General features: G+C 35.8%; 1 protein-coding gene across 2 annotated transcripts in view; it reads right to left on the bottom strand.

Moving 5' to 3' along the window:
* Positions 1 to 19,447, bottom strand: part of LOC134754331 (uncharacterized) — a 41,329-nt gene extending 21,882 nt beyond the window's left edge. For both annotated transcript variants that reach the window (XM_063690602.1, XM_063690611.1), the window contains exons 1-2: positions 19,187 to 19,447; positions 2,224 to 2,378 (exon numbers count right to left, since the gene is read on the bottom strand). In XM_063690602.1, the coding sequence (XP_063546672.1) occupies positions 2,224 to 2,378; positions 19,187 to 19,444 (413 nt within the window). In that variant the 5' untranslated portion in view covers positions 19,445 to 19,447. The remainder of the gene's footprint in view (positions 1 to 2,223; positions 2,379 to 19,186) is intronic.
* Between the last annotated feature and the right edge of the window lie 2,657 nt (positions 19,448 to 22,104).

Below are 22,104 nucleotides of genomic sequence, written 5' to 3'. Positions count from 1 at the left end.
TTCACTTCTTTTCGTAAGTTGCTTATGTCAATCTCCCATCTCCTAATTTAAAGGGTTGGGGGTAATTTACTATTAAAAATCCTGAAATACGTATCTGGGGGCATCTTTTATACAATCTGCTTTTTACTGATTCCCCATACAAACTTCAAGCCCCTTTCCCCCCTAATGCTCTTTTCCACTCCCTTTTCTCGCTTATGGGGTGATTTTGCGGTTAAAAACTATTCTATATTTACAGCTTAGACATTTACACCTTGCTTGTCTTCTCTTTGGCGTTATAAATTGCAAGTCACCCGAATATATTTATTCTGAAATAAATATTTCTTCTTTTCATAATCAACCCGCCACAAGATCTACTCGACGTTGCATTTTAGAAGTACATCCTCATAGGACGATTGCCTTTACCGGTTGTATCCGTTTTCTTGCGACCAAATGCTGGAATGATATCCCTCCGCCTTTAAGATAGCTTAAATCTAAAAAGACATTTAAAAGTCACTTTAAAAAAATACTCCTTGAAAAACAGACCGCTGGGATTCCATTCGGCTATTTGGTTGCAGATTGTAGGATATAACATGGTGGGGCTGATGTCACACAACTAGGAGACTTACACACGGTACACTACACACGGGTCATTTACCTACTGTCTTAATATTTAATCAAGTAATTATCACACGACATGCACATATAATCACACTATACACAGTACATTTCATTCCGCTTACGTAAGTACATCGTATATATTATATTATCTGTTGTGACCTGGGTTCCGGCAGAAAATCAGTGCTTTGCTCCAAAGAGCGAAGCGTATCACTGAGCCGTGACCCTTTTGTCCTGCTGCAACGCACACAGTTTGTACATAATTTTACACCATTTCTGTCTCATTTTTATTATGGTATTTTCGTTATAATTTTATTTTCGTTATAGTGTTATTAATTTTTTTTTTCTGATGAGTTTGTAAAATGTTATAACTTATTGTAATTATTTTGTTTTTTTTCTCATGTGTTTGTAAATTCATATTGTGTATAAATGCAGCTGCCAAATAAATTATTTTACATATGGTGATACTTTCTCACACTAGTGCGTAAAGTGCACTTTTTGTGCATATGTCGAAAGTTTAAAGGGCCATATGTGCTGTAAAACGTTGTACGATACACGTGCGAATAGGTAATTCGCAACTCGTGTCGATTTAAAACACTCCCAGCGGTCGTGTTTTAATTTATCGCCACTCGTTTCGAATTTCCTCTTTTCCGCACCTGTATCGTAAATAACTATATCTATCCATCTATCTATCTATATCCTTCCCCATTACAAAAACTATCAACATACCGAATTTCAACTAAATCGGTTAAGCGGTTATTGATTTCCTATACCACCCCCACAAAATTCCACCCCCCTTTACACCCCCTTAGGGGCCAAAAAAATTCAAGTTTTTGATTTTTTTTTGTTGTTTAAGTAAATAAATAAATAAATAGCTCCACGGTAAGCCCAAAGAGGCTTGTGTTATGGGCACTCCGACAACGATATATATAATATATAAATACTTAAATACATAGAAAACACCCATGACTCAGGAACAAATATCTGTGCTCATCACACAAATAAATGCCCTTACCGGGATTCGAACCCAGGACCATCGGCTTCACAGGCAGGGTCACTAGGTCACTAGGCCAGTCCGGTCGTGTTTGTGTACTAAGACTATCTTACATACCAAATTTCAGGACAGGACATACCCTAAAGGTTTTGATGATCATCAGTGAGTGAGTCAGTCAGTAATGAAATCGGGGTTTTTAAGATATGAATAAAATCTAAAGTATAAGAGCTATGCAATTAAAAATTTTTTTGCTTAACAAGTTCACTATTGACTGAATTTGGTTTATCTGGTATAACCTAGACCCCAGGTTATGAGGGTTCAAAAAACGACGAAGCGCTTCGCTTTGCTCGTCTTGGCGGGGGCACTATCGTGCCCCCAGATACGACTTCGTTGACGGGCCTATTCTCTACAAACACTTTTAATTTTTGGTATTTTATCTTTACCTAACCTTTGTAGGAATAGGAATGTTTCGTTGGCTAAATAATTATCAGTCTTAGGCCTTCATATGAAATAGGTATTTCAAGGCTCCATATGCCTCAAACAGTTTTACGGAAAGAGCCTTGTGTTATGGGCACTCCGACAACGATATATATAATATATAAACGTGTTACGTATTTTCAAAGTGGTCAACATACCTCGGTCTGGCAGCCTGAGTGTAGTAGCGGTCCAGCTCCTGCAGCATGCGCAGAGCATCCGCCATGTCGTGAGGACTCTCCTCGCGCGCCTCGGCCAGGCACACGCACGCCAGTACCACGGCCACAGCGATGGCGAAGTTCTTGTTCAGCATGTTCTGTTTATTTCATAATAAGTGTTATTAAATTATTTAGTAATTAAGCATGATTCTCCCACATGTGTCACTCTTATAGCTAATACTAATCTAACGCGACTTGATACATTAAAAATCAGCTGTTAAAACCGCAGAACGTGCCGAAGAGTTAGAGAAATATACATACGGATATTACATTATGTACACACGCCCGTAGAATATTGTCTTGCCTTCTTTGTTAGTGGAATAACAAATGATGATAAAATGGTGTACCTACGTACCTAGTCAGCAATACTCATTCAACATTTGTGAATCTGTATTTGCTTAAATAAAACAAAAATGTATTAAAGTCAGTTATAAACTAAAGAGTGTTTGTAATTTACAACCTTGTCTACGTGTCAAAGTTCAGAAGTTGTATGAGCCAGAAGGACTTACGGTTTTATTCATCATATTCCCTAGTGTTTGGTAAGCTAACGCGTTTTAATGCACATTACATTACTATTAAAAAATGTTACTTTATACAGTGAATTTAAGCGGAATACGAATTGTTGTGTTGTAGTTGTTGTATTAGCTCACTTCCAAACCTATCTAAGTGATTGGACAGGATTAAAAACGGAAACAAATCCACCCCTATCTATTGATTTTGCATGCTATGGCTAAACCGTTTCAATAGGTATCTCTAGCTGTAGCAGGTCGAAGCTTTTGAATGATTAAGTACATGTTAAAAAAAAACTGAGTAAGTACTGTTATTTTTTTTTATTAGGATTATCATATTGATCATGTGACTAATTTGATATAAGGTTCCATTGTGTAAGCCATTAAGCCACTATAATGTTGTTACTTGTATTAAACTTTGATTAATCACACTTAAACTAATGGAGTTATAGTGTATATTTTATTAAGTTACCTACTGCTAAGACCTTGTGTCGTTGTTGTCATTTACTCTCCGGCCACTTTGGGTGTCGCGTCTGACAGCAAAAAAGATGTTAGAATCTTCAGTTTAATAAATATTTAATATATTTACTGTTTAAAGAAGCTTAGCAAAGGTCGACAAGTGTTACGAGAAATTTTTGGTTGAACATAAGATTATAAATTCAGCTTACGTAATACAACTACCAAATTTAGTTTTTTTCTGCTTTATATGTTTCGGTTACTTTTCGGACATTTATAATTGTTTTATTGGAAAAAATAGTGGGACCAATTTATGCACAATATTAAAAAAATATATAAAATCGGCCAAGTGCGAGTCGGACTCGTGCACGAAGGGTCCTGACCATTACGCAAAAAACGGCAAAAAATCACGTTTGTTGTATGGGAGCCCCACTTAAATATTAATTTTATTCTGTTTTTAGCACTTGTTGTTATAGCGGCAACAGAAATATATCATCTGTAAAAATTTCAAATGTCTAGCTGTCACGGTTCATGAGATACAGCCTGGTGACAGACGGACAGACAGACAGACAGACAGCGGAGTCTTAGTAATAGGGTCCCGTTTTTACCCTTTGGGTACGGAACCCTAAAAACTACCGTACGTTTACACACAAATCACATAACGCAGGTTATAGGTACGTAAATTATTTTTTAATTAAAGATAAACCGTAAGAACTGTACGTAAATGTAGAGCAATATCCTAGATAAGGCTGCCTAACTTTAGTATAAAGCGGACTTAGTTTGCTTTATTTATTATCTTTAATTTTAAATGGCATTTGAAACAAGCGCTTAATATTTAATTCAAATGATGTTCCTTTCAAAAAGGACAGTTAAATAAAACAGTAGAGAACTGTTTTTTGCGATTTCAAGGTTGATCCCATAGTAAAATTGTTGTTCTGCATATATGTACTTCATTTTTACCCATCGGAATATGGTCAGATATACATATAACATATAACAAAAACACTCTTTGTAGCCACATGAGTTAGTGAGTATAGGCACGGTTATATAGTTCGAAAGTTAGGTATATGCGCTCCCTTTAACTGTACTTTTTAAAAGGAACATCTTAAATGCCATTTAAAATCAAAGATAATTAAAACTAACTAGGTCCGTCTAGGTTTTAAAAAAACATCGACGAAACGTTAGCCCAAAGTAAAAGTTATTCAGTATAATATATTGGCCTCCAAGAATATGGTTATACATAACAAAATCACCCTGTTTGTATCCATATCATGATAATTTGAAATGTGCACGACGTAGTTACCTAATTGAAAGGCAAATTGACTTTCAACTTGTAGCCGATTACAGAACGGCTCAATATTTATTGTGCTATAAAATACTTACTGTCCACAGTCCATTGAAATTGTGTGAGTTACAGCTTTGGCTGGTTTGACTTTAGCCTTAAAGTATTCATGGGATAAAAAGTTTCATGATTGAAGAGTGACATGATGAAAAGAGACACAGGAGTGTTTAGCTTGGTATAGCTATTGGGTCTAGTTAACATATTGATTCTCGTCGATCGAAGTAAAGTAAAGTATATTATGACACTAAGTAATAATTTACGCAATTCTCGCAAGGACGATTTCTTGTGATTTAATTTAAGGGCGTAAAAAGGAAAGAATTTAATTTTAAATATCTAAGGGCCACTTGCACCATTCCACTAACCCGGGGTTAAGCGGTTAAACCGTTAACCCAGTGTCAAATTGTACAGGTAACCATGGTAACTCCAGGTTTAACCGGTTAACCCCGGGTTAGTGGAATGGTGCAAGTGGCCCTAACAAATACCGTGTAGAAACCAACGAAGCTCTTTTCTACAAAAAGAGTTGTTCAGCTTAAAGCCATATATTTCCCAATAAACTATGTTTACAATTATTATCCACGAGTATAGCTATAAAGTTACGCGTTGTTAACACTAATGTAAAATTCTGCTTGTTTTACCCAAAGTAGTAAAAAAAATTCTTTTTTAATACAGTTGCTCAAAAAGTGCTACTTTTCGTGGCTGTTTAGCGTGCGGAAAGTTGGTTTTCGCGAACTAGTGCTTTTTACTTTTCCAAATTTTTTAAATTTATCCTTGTTCCAATTCATGACTACTTATTGATGAGTGTTAATATTAGTTCCCTTTAAACGTCGTAATCAACATAAAAACCTACTGTTAATGTAAGAATACGAAAAATATGCATATTTCATATTTTATTACTTACCTCTTCATCATTATAAGTATTATTGTACGTTTATTTTTTAATGTTGAAAAACCGTTCTTAATAAGTTGTCTGAATGGAACGGAACGCCTGTCAAAGAAGAGGCGTATTTTCTTACTGCAAGAATGTTTTATGTTTCCAAAGGCAACATTCGATATTGTTTTTATAAATATACGATACACAAATAATAGTAAATAATGATATTTAGGTAATATTAGTACAATGTTTTAATATTTACAATTGTTTCTGTCTTATAGAACATGCATTTGAAAAAAAACTCATTGAAGTGGGTTCAATAAAAAAATATTCTAGTCGAATAAAAGCTAGAAAAACACCTCTTCATAATGTCAATGTCAATGATGTCACAGAATTAATAATATAAAAGATTCGAATTCCAATTCCATTCCTTACTTGTTGCTTTTCTTATTTTTTCGCAACTGTATTAAAAAACGTCGTTCGATACACGTGCGGAAATGTCATTCTTCACTCGTCCCGAGTCTTGCCCAAGATATCTCGGTACTCATGGAGTAATGACATACTTTCCGCACTAGCATCGAAATGTACTATTTTACTAACAAGCTTTACACGGATGACAAATGATGTCATCATGAAGTCGATTTTTGCTTGTTGAGCACATTCGACGAAAAAAAATAGCCACAACCGAATCCAGAACCCCCTTTTCTTCTATGAAATTGAAGTAGGTTAAAAATAAACAAATGCGACCTTTTCTATTTTTTGAGATAATAATTATAATCTTTTAATATTGCAGTAGGAAGCTGAACTGTAAGTGGCTTTTCACGATTATTGTATAAGTTTTATACAAAGATTATATAATTTGGAAAAATACCAGTTTTAAGTTCTGTTTGTTACTTCTTTACCGTACGTAGGTATGAGAAATACCAACACCAGGAATTCACACAGCTCTCCCGCTATTGAAGTTTTTTATGTTATTTTCATTATAAATATAGAGTAAACGCATCAGGTCATAGTTTCTTTACAATACACTTTCTGAGTAAGAAAGCTCCGCCAGGCAGGCAAAATAAAAAGAAGCTCTTTATAAAAGCAGGCTGTGTCTGTTTACCAACAACATTCTTTGAATTTGCAAGACAATTAGCCTGTTTATTATTTAAACAGACTCTTTCAAAGCCTACTAAACACATAATTCCAGAGGAGTTGTTGGTCATTAAGATAAGGAAAGCGCTATCAAACAAACAGTTCAATAAATGATGAAAGGTGTAAGAAATGATGAAGTTGATATTAATAGTCGTCGTCACCGTAGCAAAAAGGGCCAAGTAGGAGAGAAAACTGGGCTGTATGCACATTACCATTATCCTCTGCAGCTCTAGAAATTGTCACGAAGACCACATTGACACTATAAAAAATTAAGATCTATTCAAATAGTGACCTTGTTAGAAACGGCAGTATGGTTTTCAAAAAGCTATGTGTTTTTCGAACGTATTATGTATATAAGTAGATATATGTATGTCTAATTCTTTGGCTTATGTATGGATGGTATAGAAAGGATGCCAATCTTTTATGGCAGAATTGATGCAAAAGTGACCGCTTTCAGCTTTAAATAATAGTTCCTAATCTCTCCGGTGGCGCTAGTTAGGCTCTGGGACATGAGTATAACATGAACCATATAAGGCAACAAATAACCCGACCAAATTACGTAGGTTGTTTTTGGTAGTATTTCGGTGTATGGTGGCGCCGCCTAATTACTGTTTTTTGATGGACACTTTTCATACATAGAGATTTGACTCCTTTATATAGTCTCCATGGGCTTATGGCTTAATGATGTCATTGTAAATAATACGATCAAACAAAAACGTCACTTTTGACACTGACACATCTCATATCGTTTCTAGACCTAATATTTGACGTATCTTAAAGTTCCAATCGGGCTGAATGACTTGCTAAAGAACCCTGAAGGCCTACTAGGCAAAATAATTTATATTTATTGGATTTTTTTACATTACATTGCTGATATTTTATATAGTATTTATTTCCTTAATTTGACACCAGACGTTGATAGTTTTGCATTTTTTGACTCTTTTTGACACCCGACCCCGACACTGATCCTGGCGTCAATATACCTGTAACAAGGCGTCGGCAACGCCTTTAGTCAAAGCAAAAATGCCCTTTGATCTTACATACGAGCTGATAGCAAAGTGCACAAAGGATTATATTTCCGTTCATTTTTAGCGCTTAAAATGAATTTAATTTCTTCTCTTATCTCGCTTGATAGCAATTCGGGGTAAAGCCACTCCAACACAGTTGTTAACTATTTTCAAAGAAGTTGGTGTTTTATTTGTACCTACCTAAATATTTTCTTAATATCCCCAACACACCTAAGTATGTCTATGTGTGTGTAAAATCTCGCCACGTGTTGAAACCTTATACTTCTTATGAAGATAATCCAACCTGACTCGATTGCATTTTGCTTAAGATACGTGTTTTCATTAATGTTGAAACGCTTTTCCTACACCCTCGTCAACCACTAAATATTCGTTCTCAGTGATCGTTAAATTTGCTCTTGCCGTGCTATTTAGACCTTTGCGGTGTATGTAAATTTGAAGGCTTTTAACATATTTACAGCTGTGTGCAATAGGAGAAAATGAAAATTAAGGGAAAACCTATTAATATTAATTCTAAATTAAATGTTAACTTTTCTTTCATAATATTAGAAGTAAAAACAAAATAATTATGAAAACCGACTATGTTGCAATTTAGTTTATTTATTTATTTTAAGCTTTTTTGCACATAAAAACAGAGAACAACAGGCGAGCTTAATGCCATAATAGGCGTTCTCTACCAGTCAACCATAGGGCAAAACAGAAAAGCGTCAAGGTAGGTGCAGTGAGAAATAAACAGAAAAAAACGTAACTTTTGAGCGAAGTAAAATTTCTACATAAATACTATACCTAAAAATATGTTTAATTATAAAAATTAATTTAATTTGGCCATTAGATTTTTTGATATGACGTACGAATGCTTAGATCACTAATTTCCTACATATAAAAAACCGGCCAAGTGCGAATCGGACTCGCGCACGAAGGGTCCCGTACCACTACGCAAAAAACGGCAAAAAATCACGTTTGTTGTATGATACTTAAATATTTATTTTATGTATTGTATTTGTTGTTATAGCGGCAACAGAAATACATCATCTGTGAAAATTTCAACTGTCTAGCTATCACGGGTCATGAGATATAGCCTAGTGACAGACAGACGAACAGCGAAGTCTTCCAGCTAAGACCATGTCAAGCCATGCTCAGGGTTCCGTAGTTACCCGTCCGTAACAATAAGCTGCCTTATGGGGGGGGGGGGGCTATTAGTGCAAAACAAAGTACCTTCACAGCACTTGTACGTTGTACGTGTTTTCACTACAAGTTTCTTTCCTGTTTTACAAGGGGGCAAAGTAGTTTTTTAACCACTCGTATTACTATACTCACACCATATTTATCATTCAAAATCATCACTTAAAAGACAATTCTATTAGCTAACATCAGATATCAACTCAAAATTTGCATCAGATTACTTTGCCCCACATGTGGATATAATGCAAATTTCTTATCAGTTTTTGAACAATCAAGAGAGCCTTTACCAGCTGGTGTGGTGAAATAAAAACCTGACAAGTACGAGTCTGACTCGCCCACCGAGGGTTCAGTACTTTTTAGTATTTTCTTGTAATAGCGGCAACAGAAATACATCATCTGTGACAACTGTCTAGCTATCACGGTTCATGAGATACAGCCTGGTGACAGACAGATGGACATACAGACGGACAGCGGAGTCTTAGTAATAGGGTCCCGCTTTTACCCTTTAGGTATGGAACCCTAAAAACCATCCCCACCTTATATACCTGTAGGGTAGCCACCCTAAAGGGGCCACTGATTACCAGTCCGCCGGACGAAATCGGCCTGTCAGTTGTTCGGAACTGTCAAATTTTTGTTTTAACTGACAGGCTGATATCGTCCGGTCCGGCGGACTGATAATCAGTGGGCCCCTTAAAACACTTATTTTTTCCAGTTGTTTTTATTTTACAACTTTGTGGGTGTGGTTGATTTATATACCCCTGCCAAATTGCGCCTTTCTAGCACTAACGGCCAGTAACCTAAGCCGAGGACAGACATATAGACGGACATGTTGAAACTATAAGGGATAGTTAGGTACTACGAAACCCTAAAACGATAAAATTATGTACACCTAAAACTTTGGTACTGAGTGTGACGTTTTTGTCTACGTTTCATCAAAAATTCTGTACCAGAGTTCTGTACGTTCGAATTAACACCTTTGTACCTTGTCACAATGACAATTGCTTAACAAAAACCTGAGGAATTTGATACAATTCCCATTGTGATAAGGCTCAAATTTAATGGCCATATTTCCTTTTTCTGGAACGTAAGTGTACATAAACAATATTTTTACCGCCCTCAACTGAATTCCCAAGACAAACGCCTAAAAAGTAGGTCGTTGTGCGTCATTCAATTAGTATTGAATTTCGCTAAGAAATAATCTAAACATAAGCATATTTTCCAGCTGCTGACTTTTCAAGATTTTTCTTTAGACAAACTTGTAGTCTATGCATACTAATTTAGGGATAACTTAGTATTTTTATGAACTAATAAGTATTTAATTTTTATTTTATTTATTTTAATTTTATTACAAACAAGTTAAACAGCATAGTTAAACTACTAACCACTGCTAACTAACTTACACAGAAAATTAAAAAAAAGAAACTGGCAAAAATGTCTAAAGACGATTGCTATAGAAAAAAAACCTGTTGAGGGAGGCCTATTTACCTTGCCCCCTCACATAGTTGCCCCACCAGCTCGATACAGTCCGACTCTCCGCGCAGGGTACTGGCAAGCAGTAGTGAGAAGTGCAAAATTACGTCGTACCAGAGTTGAAACCCAGTATGCCCAGCAAAAATTTGGCTGAGTATAAAAACGGATAGTACCCATACATTTTTTATAGGGGAACTGAAAGAATACTTTTTGCACTCTCCAGAAGTCTCGACTTTGCTTCTTACAAGCCAAAACTCGCAGGGGGCAGATTGACTTAGCTTATCCTGGCATAACCTTTTATCTTTATTTTATTATTGTTTTAATATTGAGGATGTATTTTTGGAATTCATAACTCTTTGTACGAGAATACGGTGGCAGCAATGATTTTATTATGGAGAACATGATTATAGTCCGAGAGCTGGTAGACATTTTAGGGTAGGTATTGCCTCAAGCAAGCTGAAAATTTGTCACATTACGTCTATCATACCATAAGAACTTCAGAACCCTTATATTAAGTGATTTTTTATTTATTTCTAACAAACATAAAAATATAAAAACATAAACATTGTAATTAACAATAGGTTTTATTATAATTATAAGAAAAATAATTAATGCAAAAAAGTAAAACTAAATTACAACAAATACAATATTACCCCCCACTCTGATTATCCCCCGGACCAAATGTGCCAAAAAATACTGGCGGCATTACCTCGCTGAATGGCCAGGGATATCTTTTGGACGAGGTAAGAACCAGAGCGAGGGTCGCCGCCCCTTTCCCTTAAGCGTCGCCCTATATCCTTAATAAAGGCTTTGGCCTCGGCACACCAAGGCCCAGCCGTCTCGACGGCAACCGGGACAAAATCGTACACCTGTTCAAGGTTCGCGTACTTGCTGTGCTTGAACCTAGCAGCACTTTCAGACGCTGCACCTGCCTTGTTCACCGTGCGCGCGAGATGAGTGGGAGCAAAAGTACTCACACACGTGGCATCCCAAAGTAAGCTGCGGCCCTTCGCCCAAGGAACAAGCGTAAGGCCGTCCGGTCTCTTACCGTCCAAACGACTTAGACCCTGGGGCTCCATGATGCATGGGACGTTCGCCGACACCAAAGCTCGCCTTATTAAATCGTTAATGGCACAGTGCCTGGGTATCCTACCCACACACCGCAAGCAGCTGAGCCCGTGGTGTCCATCCGCCTCCACCATTACCCCACACTTACACTGATGTGGCTCACACACCTTGCCCCCAATTCTTAGTACAATCGCAATCCGTAATGTGTCATTATCAAGTAAGGTTCCCAAGTGTGGTGTCGGCAAGGCATGTAACCATGCCCCGGACTCAGGTTCCCTAACAGCCTTTAGCCTGGCAACGTCTTTCCCCACGGCACCCTCCAACAGGCCCTTATGCCACTCACGGCACAAAATATCTATATGTTTAAAGATATACCTACAATTTTTTGCACAAAGAATGTACTTGAGGCAATCTATAGTATTTACAACGTAAAATAAAATATATAAACAGTAATAAAAAATAATCCAGATTATTAGGTATTTAACCTTGCCAGACGCGTTCTAAATTATTTCTTAGATAATTAAAAAACATATTTTATGAAATAAACGACCTATCTGCAGAAGGGTTATTGTTTGTGAAAATAAAATGTGTAAATATATCGGGTGTCCCTAAAACCAATGCCAAGACTTACCCTTAATGGCAATGTCATAGTTTTTGAGATATTGGCACTTTTATATTACCTTTTATAACCAGCGGGCTTAGCACGGTAGCATTTTTATCTCCTGTCACCATGCCCGTCACGTTGTAACAAGTATGTAAGTGCGAAAGTGACAGGCACAGTGACAGGTGATAAAAATGCAACCATGCTGACACCGCAGATTCTTATAAAAGTGCCGATATCCAAAAAACAATGCGATTTTCATAACGGGTAAATTTACTTAATCTTGTAGCCCATCAGCTGTTTTATAAGCCCTTTAGGTCTTCGCGTTGGTTTTAGGGACAACCTGTATAAGGGTTGATGTAGCCACGCTACCTCCCAGCTCTGCCCTTTGCTGTTATAAGTGCCTACCAACTCCTTGTTATATGGCGTTTTACGGTTTCATGTAATAAAAAAACAGTATATTATAAGACCGGAGAGAAACATGAATAATGTAAGGAAATTTGGTGGATTGGTTGTGTTTAATGTAAATAATGTACAGAAACATGGTTGCGTATGATATGAAATTATTACACAAACAATAAAAATCTGTACTTCCAAATTACATGTTCCTAGTGACAAATATTACCCTTGCGATATTGGTTTAGATAGTGCTATCAATGATAACCAAATCGTCACATCAATACGTTAGCCGCCGAAATGAATAATCAGAGAAAATCCAGAAGTACATGCCTCAGAATTGTTTTATAGGCTCGGTTATATCATATTTTAACCTTTTATAACACAAATATTTGAAAGATTCGGGAACTTATTTCAGTGCCCGATTTTTCATTTTGATATATTCAAGTAAAATACGAATAAGGTCAATGTGGAGAAGATCGGGATAAGGACAAGATCCTATGGGGTAATAAATATTATACTTTACGATGTTGTTATAATAAATTGGCAAAATAAGGTAAACTTACCTATAAAAAAGATTTTTTTTTTTAACTCGGCGGCTAGGTGGTCCTCTCACGCTAAGTAAGGTAAGACCGTCTGGTACTCATTGACGCGCAAGTTACGCGTCAATGACGCGTAACTTTCTTTATAATATAGCAGTGAAAAGTGTGCTTGCTATTCAGGGAAATAACGTTGAAATTTCAACATATGAGCATTTTTCTGTTTTTAAGGCAAGATCGGCACATGTCCCGTAGATGGGGTTCAAACCCTTTTTTTTTAAGTGTTACTTATCTGTTTTTGTTTTTTTCTTTATTTTTATGATAATCAGTAATAGTCTTTTGTGTGATGATGCAAATCTAAATAAATAATATCATTTAGAGATCTGAATCTTGTTAGATATTTCAAAACTTAAAACTATAAATTGAAATAGTTTTGAGCGCATTAATAGCACTAGACAGGAAAAACGGTTCTTAAATTAATACGTTACGAGTACACACTTCATACACAAATATTCCGACTGCTTCTATTTTATCGATTTTTTTGCGGAATCACGTTGCACTCGATGTTCAAGTTCAAAACACGAATAAAGTTGATTGTTGAAAAACTGCTATACCAACCGAGTTGTAAGTGGCAAATATAATTCGTTTCACGAAATTAACTTAGAACTCGTTATTATACATGAACTGTTTAAACCGTTAACCCAAATTGTACTGGAAACCATGGTAACTCCAGGTTTAACCGGTTAACCCCGCGTTAGTGGAATAGTGCAAGTGGGCCTTAGTGACTAGACCGATAAATAGTCTTCGCGTGTGATTATTTAACTACTAATGCGACATGAATATACAAGGAAAAGGTATGTTTCATGTTTCTTTGTATATTTTTGTATAGGTACTAATATGGTATACAAAACTGTGTGCCCTCTACGCCGTAAATTTAAATTATCGCTATTTCATTGAATACTTCTCGACGTCTTACAAAATAAAGGGGCCTAGACCAAGCATTAGGACTTAATTATATTACAATAATTATTATTCTCTATACTTTTGATAAAATTAAAATAAGTTGCCGATTTTGGTAAGTTTTTTTTTGTGTAGTCTTTACGCTTGTGTAGTACTCAAGCGTAGAGATTCTACGAAATAACCCAATTATTATTTTTGTGTATTTTTTAGATACAATCAGAGAAGTTAACTTTTCTAGAATGCAGTTTTGGGATATTTAGTGATCAGTAAGTGGAACTATTAAAGAAATAATAGGCCACGTAGTACTTCAAACTTGAATTGCCTGTTTGCTCACATAAGATAAAAACACGCCTTTAAAGCCCCAAAATCTATGTTTTCTTAGTTTTCAAGACAGAAAATATTTCAGTCAAATATAAAATTTTGGCTGAGTGCAGTGACCACTGTCTGCGGTCTAGCTCATATTTATCACTATCCGATATCCATCCTTCCTCATATACCTATCTCATGTATAAGGTATAGGTATGATAAGTTTTAATGAGTTGAAACCTAGATATATATGTTACTTACCATACGAACTTCGCTATGATAACTTTTAACAATTCAATGCCAAAATTATATCGAGATATTATTTGTGAGCTTCTCAATGTTAGATAGACCGTTGTTACAACCAAGGTATTTGAAGTAATTTAAGTAACGTGTAAGTTGTGTAACCAAAATTTAATTGACGTTGACGTCACACACAGGAACTCGATATTGTTATACTAATGTTTCTAGTTAATTTTCTTAATCAATTTTAATTAGGAAGTACGTGTAATATCAGTAAGCTCAAAGTAAATTACACAATTACTCAAAGTAAAGTAAGCACAATCGGATTAGGTCTAACCTCGAAATCTCTTTCAAAGTTGAATGAAATTTGGTATGTATGTTAACTAAAGGTCTCTTTTTCATGTCCACACTATTTGACATTTGGGGACCTCGAGGAATCGCAGCCATCTTGGAAAATATGTACCATCCTGGAGAAATTTGCGTTTTACTCTAAATCTACGTTCTCTGTGTAAATATGGTGTTAGGCACCATTAAAGCTTATTAAATTTTACACAAAAAAGTACATCTTATTATAGAAAATAACAGCTGAATCCATATTTAGCGCTATATCCTTTTAGGGGATATTCTCTAAATAGGAAACTTTTAGGAATATGAATTCCACTTTTGTCTATACATATGTAAACGTTATACCCCAATATCAACATTTTACTCGATTGCGACTTAAACAGAAAGCTTTTGTTTCGCCATACACAGTACTCACATTAAACCCAGATATTACGAGAAAAACAGAAAAACCAAAAAAGACTTGTACTTTTCAGGATAGCGTTTGATTCCCGTGGTCCCCGAAGCTCCAATTTTATGACACGCAAACAGGGATCCCTAAAATCAGTACAGGGATTGTGTGATGTGATAACTGATAATCAGTACAGGGTGTACTGATTATTAGTATTTAAACCTATAACCCTACTTTCTGTTTAAGTCGCAATCGAGTAAAATTTTGATATTGGGGTATAACGTGTACAAATGTATAGATAAAAGTAGAATTCATATTCCTACAAGTTTCCTATTAAGAGAATATACCCTGAAAGGGTATAAGCGATAAATCTGTATTCAGCAATTATTTTCTATAACAAGATGTATTTTTTACGCAAAGATCTAGGACTTTTTTGTGTAGAATTTAATAAGCTTTAATGTTGCTTTACACCATATTTTCACAGAGAACGTAGATTTAGAGTAAAATGCAAATTTCTCCAGGATGGTACACATTTTTCAAGATGACTGCGATTCCTCGAGGTCCCCAAATGTCAAATAGTGTGGACATGAAAAAAGAGACCATTAATTAACATATTACATACCAAATTTCATAATTTTGGAAGAGATTTCGAGGTTAGACCTAATCCGATTGTGCTATTAATTAAATATGGCAAATAAAAAATTTACTTATGACTCTTATGAGGAAAATGGACTAATACGGAGTCCACGCCAAACTTTTCACTAGTGAACGTCTAGTCCTTCAGCTAATGAGGTGACTATACGACTAGAGGCGTATTCTGATTATAATTACAGGTTCCGTAAAACCTCCCAACTATAGTCCAATACTGCAACTATAGTCCACAAGTTCAAAAGGAAGTTAAGTATTTCAAAGTATTATTTAAAGTATTTTTAAAGTATTTTGCTTATCGTAAAAAAAAATCGTACTTGGAACGTAAAATGCAGAAACGTATCATTTTCTGCACACCTTTTAGAACCACAATGATCCTCTTTATGAGCATGAGAAATGAAAAATAAATTCCTTAGCGATTTGCTGATCAGATACACTACACACTTACACATTGATACCTAAGTAAAGAGTGTCTTTATAAGTAGTTTGCAACCTATTTTAAGTCGTCGTGTAAGTAATCTCGTTGGCGAAGTTCATTCTCGTTCATTTAACTTTAAGCTTGTTTTCCACAGCAAAGTTCCCTACAGCTTTCCGATTTTATTTGTAAATGAAAAAAAACTATCACATAAGGATGGATTTTTATGGGTTAATGAGAACAGCTACCAAATCACGTACCTACCTACTGCTACGCGAAAATTACCTTATAGTACAGGTGGCGACCGTATGATCCACTACGTCATGAGATACAAGAATAAGCTCCATGGCACACGTTCATAAAAGTGATGCTAATTTTGGAAAAAAACGTAAAAAAACTTAGAATTGGCCGAAAGCACGAAAAAAGGGCCACTTCCGGTTACGAAAAAAAGTGAAATTTACTTTATCTGATACAAAGATGAGACTGGTGGCAACAGATAGAAATTTATATGTAGCTTCAGAAACCACTCGTCTGTCAGTTCCTGTATGGCCGGAAGTGCGTCTGCCGGGCATTTAAAGGATTACCCGGGATGCCGTACACTGCTCTGAACTCGTTGACACGAGACAAAAACGACGATATGGCGTTTCAGTAGTAGACCATGTCCGTCTCGTATCGGTCTATTTAGCCACCAAAAGCGTATATCTCGGATGTTTCACCATAAATAGTCTGCAATAGACGAAATAGCCAATGATGTCGCTGGCTGTAAATTTTCTAAAAATATACAACTATAATTCGTCGTTAATTAAAAAGTTAGGGAAGGTTTTCTAAGACCTTTTTAGTGTAGCAGCATAAGATCTGAAGGCAGCACTATAACACTAACTACAAGTTTTCTCAGAGATTGTAATTTGAAAGTCGAACACGAGGAAAGGGGACGACCACTTCTCCATAACAACGTAGTCCCCATTTTCCTTTCTGGATATTATCATTATAGAAACTGTGTTTACATTACATGTGTTTTTGACGTTATTACATGATTTTTGAATACTTCGCAATAATGATGATATTGATGATAATCGAAAATATCGACTCCTCACAGCTTGCTTATACAATATTACTACCCAATTGCAGCCATTAATAACTGAATACATAAACTAATCACTGGAATAAATAATTCAGCAGATAGTCCTTACTTTGTTTTTTTTTAGCTTCGGATGCGTAGGTGGATTAAAGGAAATCAATTCAAGTCTATTCTAAAACGATTCTGATTCTGATTCTTATTCTGATTCTTGCTTTGTAATAGTAGATTGTTAACCAAGGGATGAAAGGCACTAATTTCTGCCGAGGTAGTTTGACGCTCGAACGCACTGAGAGCGCCAATAGTCCGAGGCTTTAAAACATGACTAAGTATTAATAATTTTTTATACTATTTCTTGAGGGTACTTTCAATTAACATTTTGGCAAAAGTATCGTTATTTATGGAAAGAGGAGTTAAATATCAGAATGAAAATTGTATAACAAATCCATTCAAACCCAAATTTCAATTGCTTATCGTAAAAAAATCAAATCGTACTTGAAACGTAAAATGCTCTAGTGCAGACATATCAATTTCTGCACACCTAAAGAACAACGATAACCCTCTTTCAGAGCATGAGAAATGAAATAGTACATTTCGATGCTAGTGCGGAAAGTATGTCATTACTTGAAGAATGACATATCCGCACGCGTATCGAACGACGTTTTTTAATACAGTTGCGAAAAAATATGAACAGCATCAAGTATTAAGGAATGGAATTCGAAATGCTTTATATTATTACTTCTGTGACATCATTGACATTGACATTATGAAGAGGTGTTTTTCTAGCTTTTATTCGACTAGAATAGATTTTGTTATTATTATTGAACCCACTTCAATGTTTTTTTTTTTTTTCAAATGTATGTTCTGTAAGACAGGACCAATTGTAAATATTAAAACATTGTACTATTATTACCTAAATATCGTTATTTACGATTATTTGTGTATCGTATAATTATTTATAAAAACAATATCGAATGTTGCCTTTGGAAACTTAAAACATTCTTGCAGTAAGAAAATACGCCTCTTCTTTGACAGGCGTTCCGTTTCATTCAGACAACTTATTAAGAACGGTTTTTCAACATTAAAAAATAAACGTGTTATAATACTTATAATGATGAAGAGGTAAGTAATAAAATATGAAATATGCATATTTTTCGTATTCTTACATTAACAGTAGGTTTTTATGTTGATTACGACGTTTAAAGGAAACTAATATAAACACTCATCAATAAGTAGTCATGAATTGGAACAAGTACAAATTTAAAAAAATTGGAAAAGTTAAAAGCACTAGTTCGCGAAAACCAACTTTCCACACGCTAAACAGCCACGAAAAGTAGCACTTTTTGAGCAACTGTATTAAAAAATGTATTTTCTCAAACATGCAATGAATCACAAAACAATCTAAACTCTTACATGGCTGAAATAATTCTGTATCTAAATTATTAATAAAATGCTGAATATTAACCTCCCTTCTTGCAGATAAAAAGATTACCTACTGCTAAACAATGTATTTAAAAAAAAAACATTATTCCACTTCTTTAAATAATGATAGAAATTTAAGTGTGCCTAAATATATCTAGGGATAAAGACTAACACTTATCTAGACATAAATAAACAACTTTAATTTGCATCTAATTAAAAAAAAACATACCATAAAATGGTGACCCCCGTTACTCTAGCCATGAAATTACCCGAAAGTTCATATCTCTGCCCTATACTCGTAAAAACTGTTTTTAAACCTAGCACATCCGTAATTCTTTTAGGATATAGACGATCCCATAGAAACGACTAAATTATAGAAATACCACGTATCGCGGTTTTTCATTCATATATATTTTTTTATTACTGCCAAATCCCAAATGATGTATTTTAAAGCACTACCCTAATGCGCAATAATGAAAAAAAAAAAACATTTCATAAAACATCAACTTACCTCAAAGTCTTCCAACAAGCTTTCGGAATCGGGAACTTTTCGAAGTTCGAACACAGGAAGTCGCGAAAGTGCGGCAAGTTCGAATGTAGCCGGCCACGGTGAAACTCCAGCATTTATAGGCTGGGCGGGAGGCGGGGCCAGGCAACGCAGGCGTGGGCATCCCTTCAGCTTACGTGGGTGATTATGAGATCTGAAATAATTAGGTATACGATAATTAATAATAATAATTTTAGCATGATGAACCTTACTAATCGTCATAGTCCTACATGAGTTATGAGTACCTAATAAATATACCTCCTGTTTTCGGTAGTAAGGAACACTACAACCACAAAACAAACACACAGAAAATAAAGGTTAAACTTTAACTTTTGGTGCAGAATTTGGCAGGTTCTCATAGATGACGTTTAGTCCTGCGTATGTAGTTAAGTTTAGTAAAATGCTGCAAATAGTGTTAAAAGTATGTATGAAAATCGGTAGGTACGATTGATCTTTGGGCCATTTTAATATTTTTTGTATAGAAAGTCACACAAGTGCGTTCACTGATCCGCACACATCGCACGCAACGGATTTTGGTATTCTTTGCATAGAAAGTCACACAAGTGCGATGCGTGCGATGCGTCCGATGCGTGCGATGCGGCCCTGTAGACATTAAAGGACCCGTTAGCGGTTATCTTCATTCTAACGGTAATAATTTTCCTCATAAAGTGAAAAGTTAGTCATAAGTCATAACTTATTGAGCCCAACTCAAGCCTGATTGAGCGAATTGAGGGACTAATAAAGTAGAACTAAAGTTAAATAGAGATAAGAGTGAAAATACCCCCACTTCCCCCTTACCGAAACAAGGAAACAACCCTAGGTATAACAATATATGCTTTATTTATTATACCTAGTTTTGTTTTTAGGGTTCCGTACCCAGGGTAGAAAAACCGGACAAGTGCGAGTCGGACTCGCCCACCGAGGGTTTCGTACTTATTAGTATTTGTTATTATAGCGGCAACAGAAATACATCTGTGAAAATTTCAACTGTCTAGTTATCACGGTTCATGAGATACAGCCTGGTGACAGACAGACGGACAGTGGAATATTAGTAATAGGGTCCCGTTTTTACTCTTTAGGTACGGAACCCTAAAAAGGGACCCTATTAATAAGACTCCGCTGTCCGTCCGTCCGTCCATCCGTGCGTCTGTCTGTCCGTCTGTCACCAGGCGGTATCTCATGAGATTTCATGAACCGTGATAGCTAGACAGTTGAAATTTTCACAGATGATGTATTTCTGTTGCCGCTATAAAAACAAATAGTAAAAACAGAATAAAATAAATATTAAAGTGGGGCTCCCATACAACAAACGTGATTTTTTTGTCGTTTTTCGCGTAATGGTACGGAACCCTTCGGGCGCGAGTCCGACTTGCACATGGCCGGTTTATTAGTGGTATTTGCGCGCTCCATGTCGTTTGAATACTTGTCACTATGTTGGCTATACCTAGTACCTACAGGACAAGCTGTGCCTAACGTAGGAACCTTTGTAGAATTTGGCCTTCATACATACCTAAATATACAATACTAGAGAACCTACCTACCTGCTTTAGTTTCAAGTGCAAAATTTTTCATCCAAACGTAGTCCTCATTTTCCTCTCTGGATATTAACATTATTGAAAATAATTTGACACAATTTGTTGTAAGTATATACCTATATCAACCCCAGCTATGCTCCTACTTTTTTTCGTATTTTTACTTATTATAAGAGCTAGGAGTAAGAGTAAATCCGGCCTTAATGTTGCTTTAAATACTATTACCTATATACTATGCCTCCAGTTATGTTATTACAGTAACTATATGACTCCATTACCATGTACCTATGTAATAATAGGCCTTTTCATCTGTGCCAGATGTTTTAAGCAGCATCCCGGTAACGACACTTGCGTTCGTGGCTGTGTAGCCCTATGCGGGAGAGGATCCCTCGTCCACACACGCGGCAGGTGTATGCTCCCCCAGGTGGGCGGGGGTTGGAGGCCTGCTCGTGGCGCCCCAAGCGTTTTTCTTTCAAGTAGGTAAACCAGGCATCGTCGTGCTTGGATTGTACCTATGTAACTACTTAAGTAAATATACTTTTTTTTACGTTATTATGCGAATGGCTATGAGTATTTTCAGTTATACTGACACCTTCTACAACATAAAATCTTAAATTTCTTCGAAGTTTCTTGGGTTTCATTCTGAATACAGAGCAATGAAATAATATAGGTACACTGTACACTGTATGCAAAATTTTATACATATATACATCCTTTACCTACAACTGTTCATTGTGCTTCGCTGTACGACTACATTTATTTTATAGTAGGGTATTTACTTAACAAGAGCTTATATGGGGCACAAGAAGTTAGCCAATTAATATTCTAAACTTGTAAATTGAACCAAGTCCAAACAATTGATTAGTTCTGACTTCAAACCTGAAGACCTTGTTAGCAATTTATCTGGAACCCATATATGTTGTTTGACTTAGTATCAATGTGATTAACTAAAAATATGTGTATTTATTTAACATTATTGTCTGTACAATTTTAACTCTTAATCACATATTATTAAGTCCTTATAGCCCGACTCGTAAGCTCTAAGTACAGTCCTAACAGGAAGAAAGCATACAACTTGGCATGCATGTAGCTTGTGTAGGTAAGAAAACAAAAAATCGGCCAATAGCATGACGGGCCATGCTCAGTATAGGGTTTCGTAGTTACTATTTTGTCAGAACAGATCAAACGGGGGTTATTAGTAAGTATCATGTAGGTACATTACAAGCATTAGGGAGTACCTACCTTCGCAGCGCTTTGTACGTCTTTTTACTAATAAGAAAAGATTTTTTTACAGTAACGCAAAAACGGCTGGATCGATCATATTATTCGCTATAGTTTTCATTGAACACC

This window comes from Cydia strobilella, chromosome 2 (assembly GCF_947568885.1).
Source record: "Cydia strobilella chromosome 2, ilCydStro3.1, whole genome shotgun sequence".
Lineage (NCBI taxonomy): Eukaryota > Metazoa > Arthropoda > Insecta > Lepidoptera > Tortricidae > Cydia > Cydia strobilella.
The sequence above is the reverse complement of the archived record's forward strand: the minus strand, read 5'-3'. Positions and strand labels throughout refer to the sequence as shown.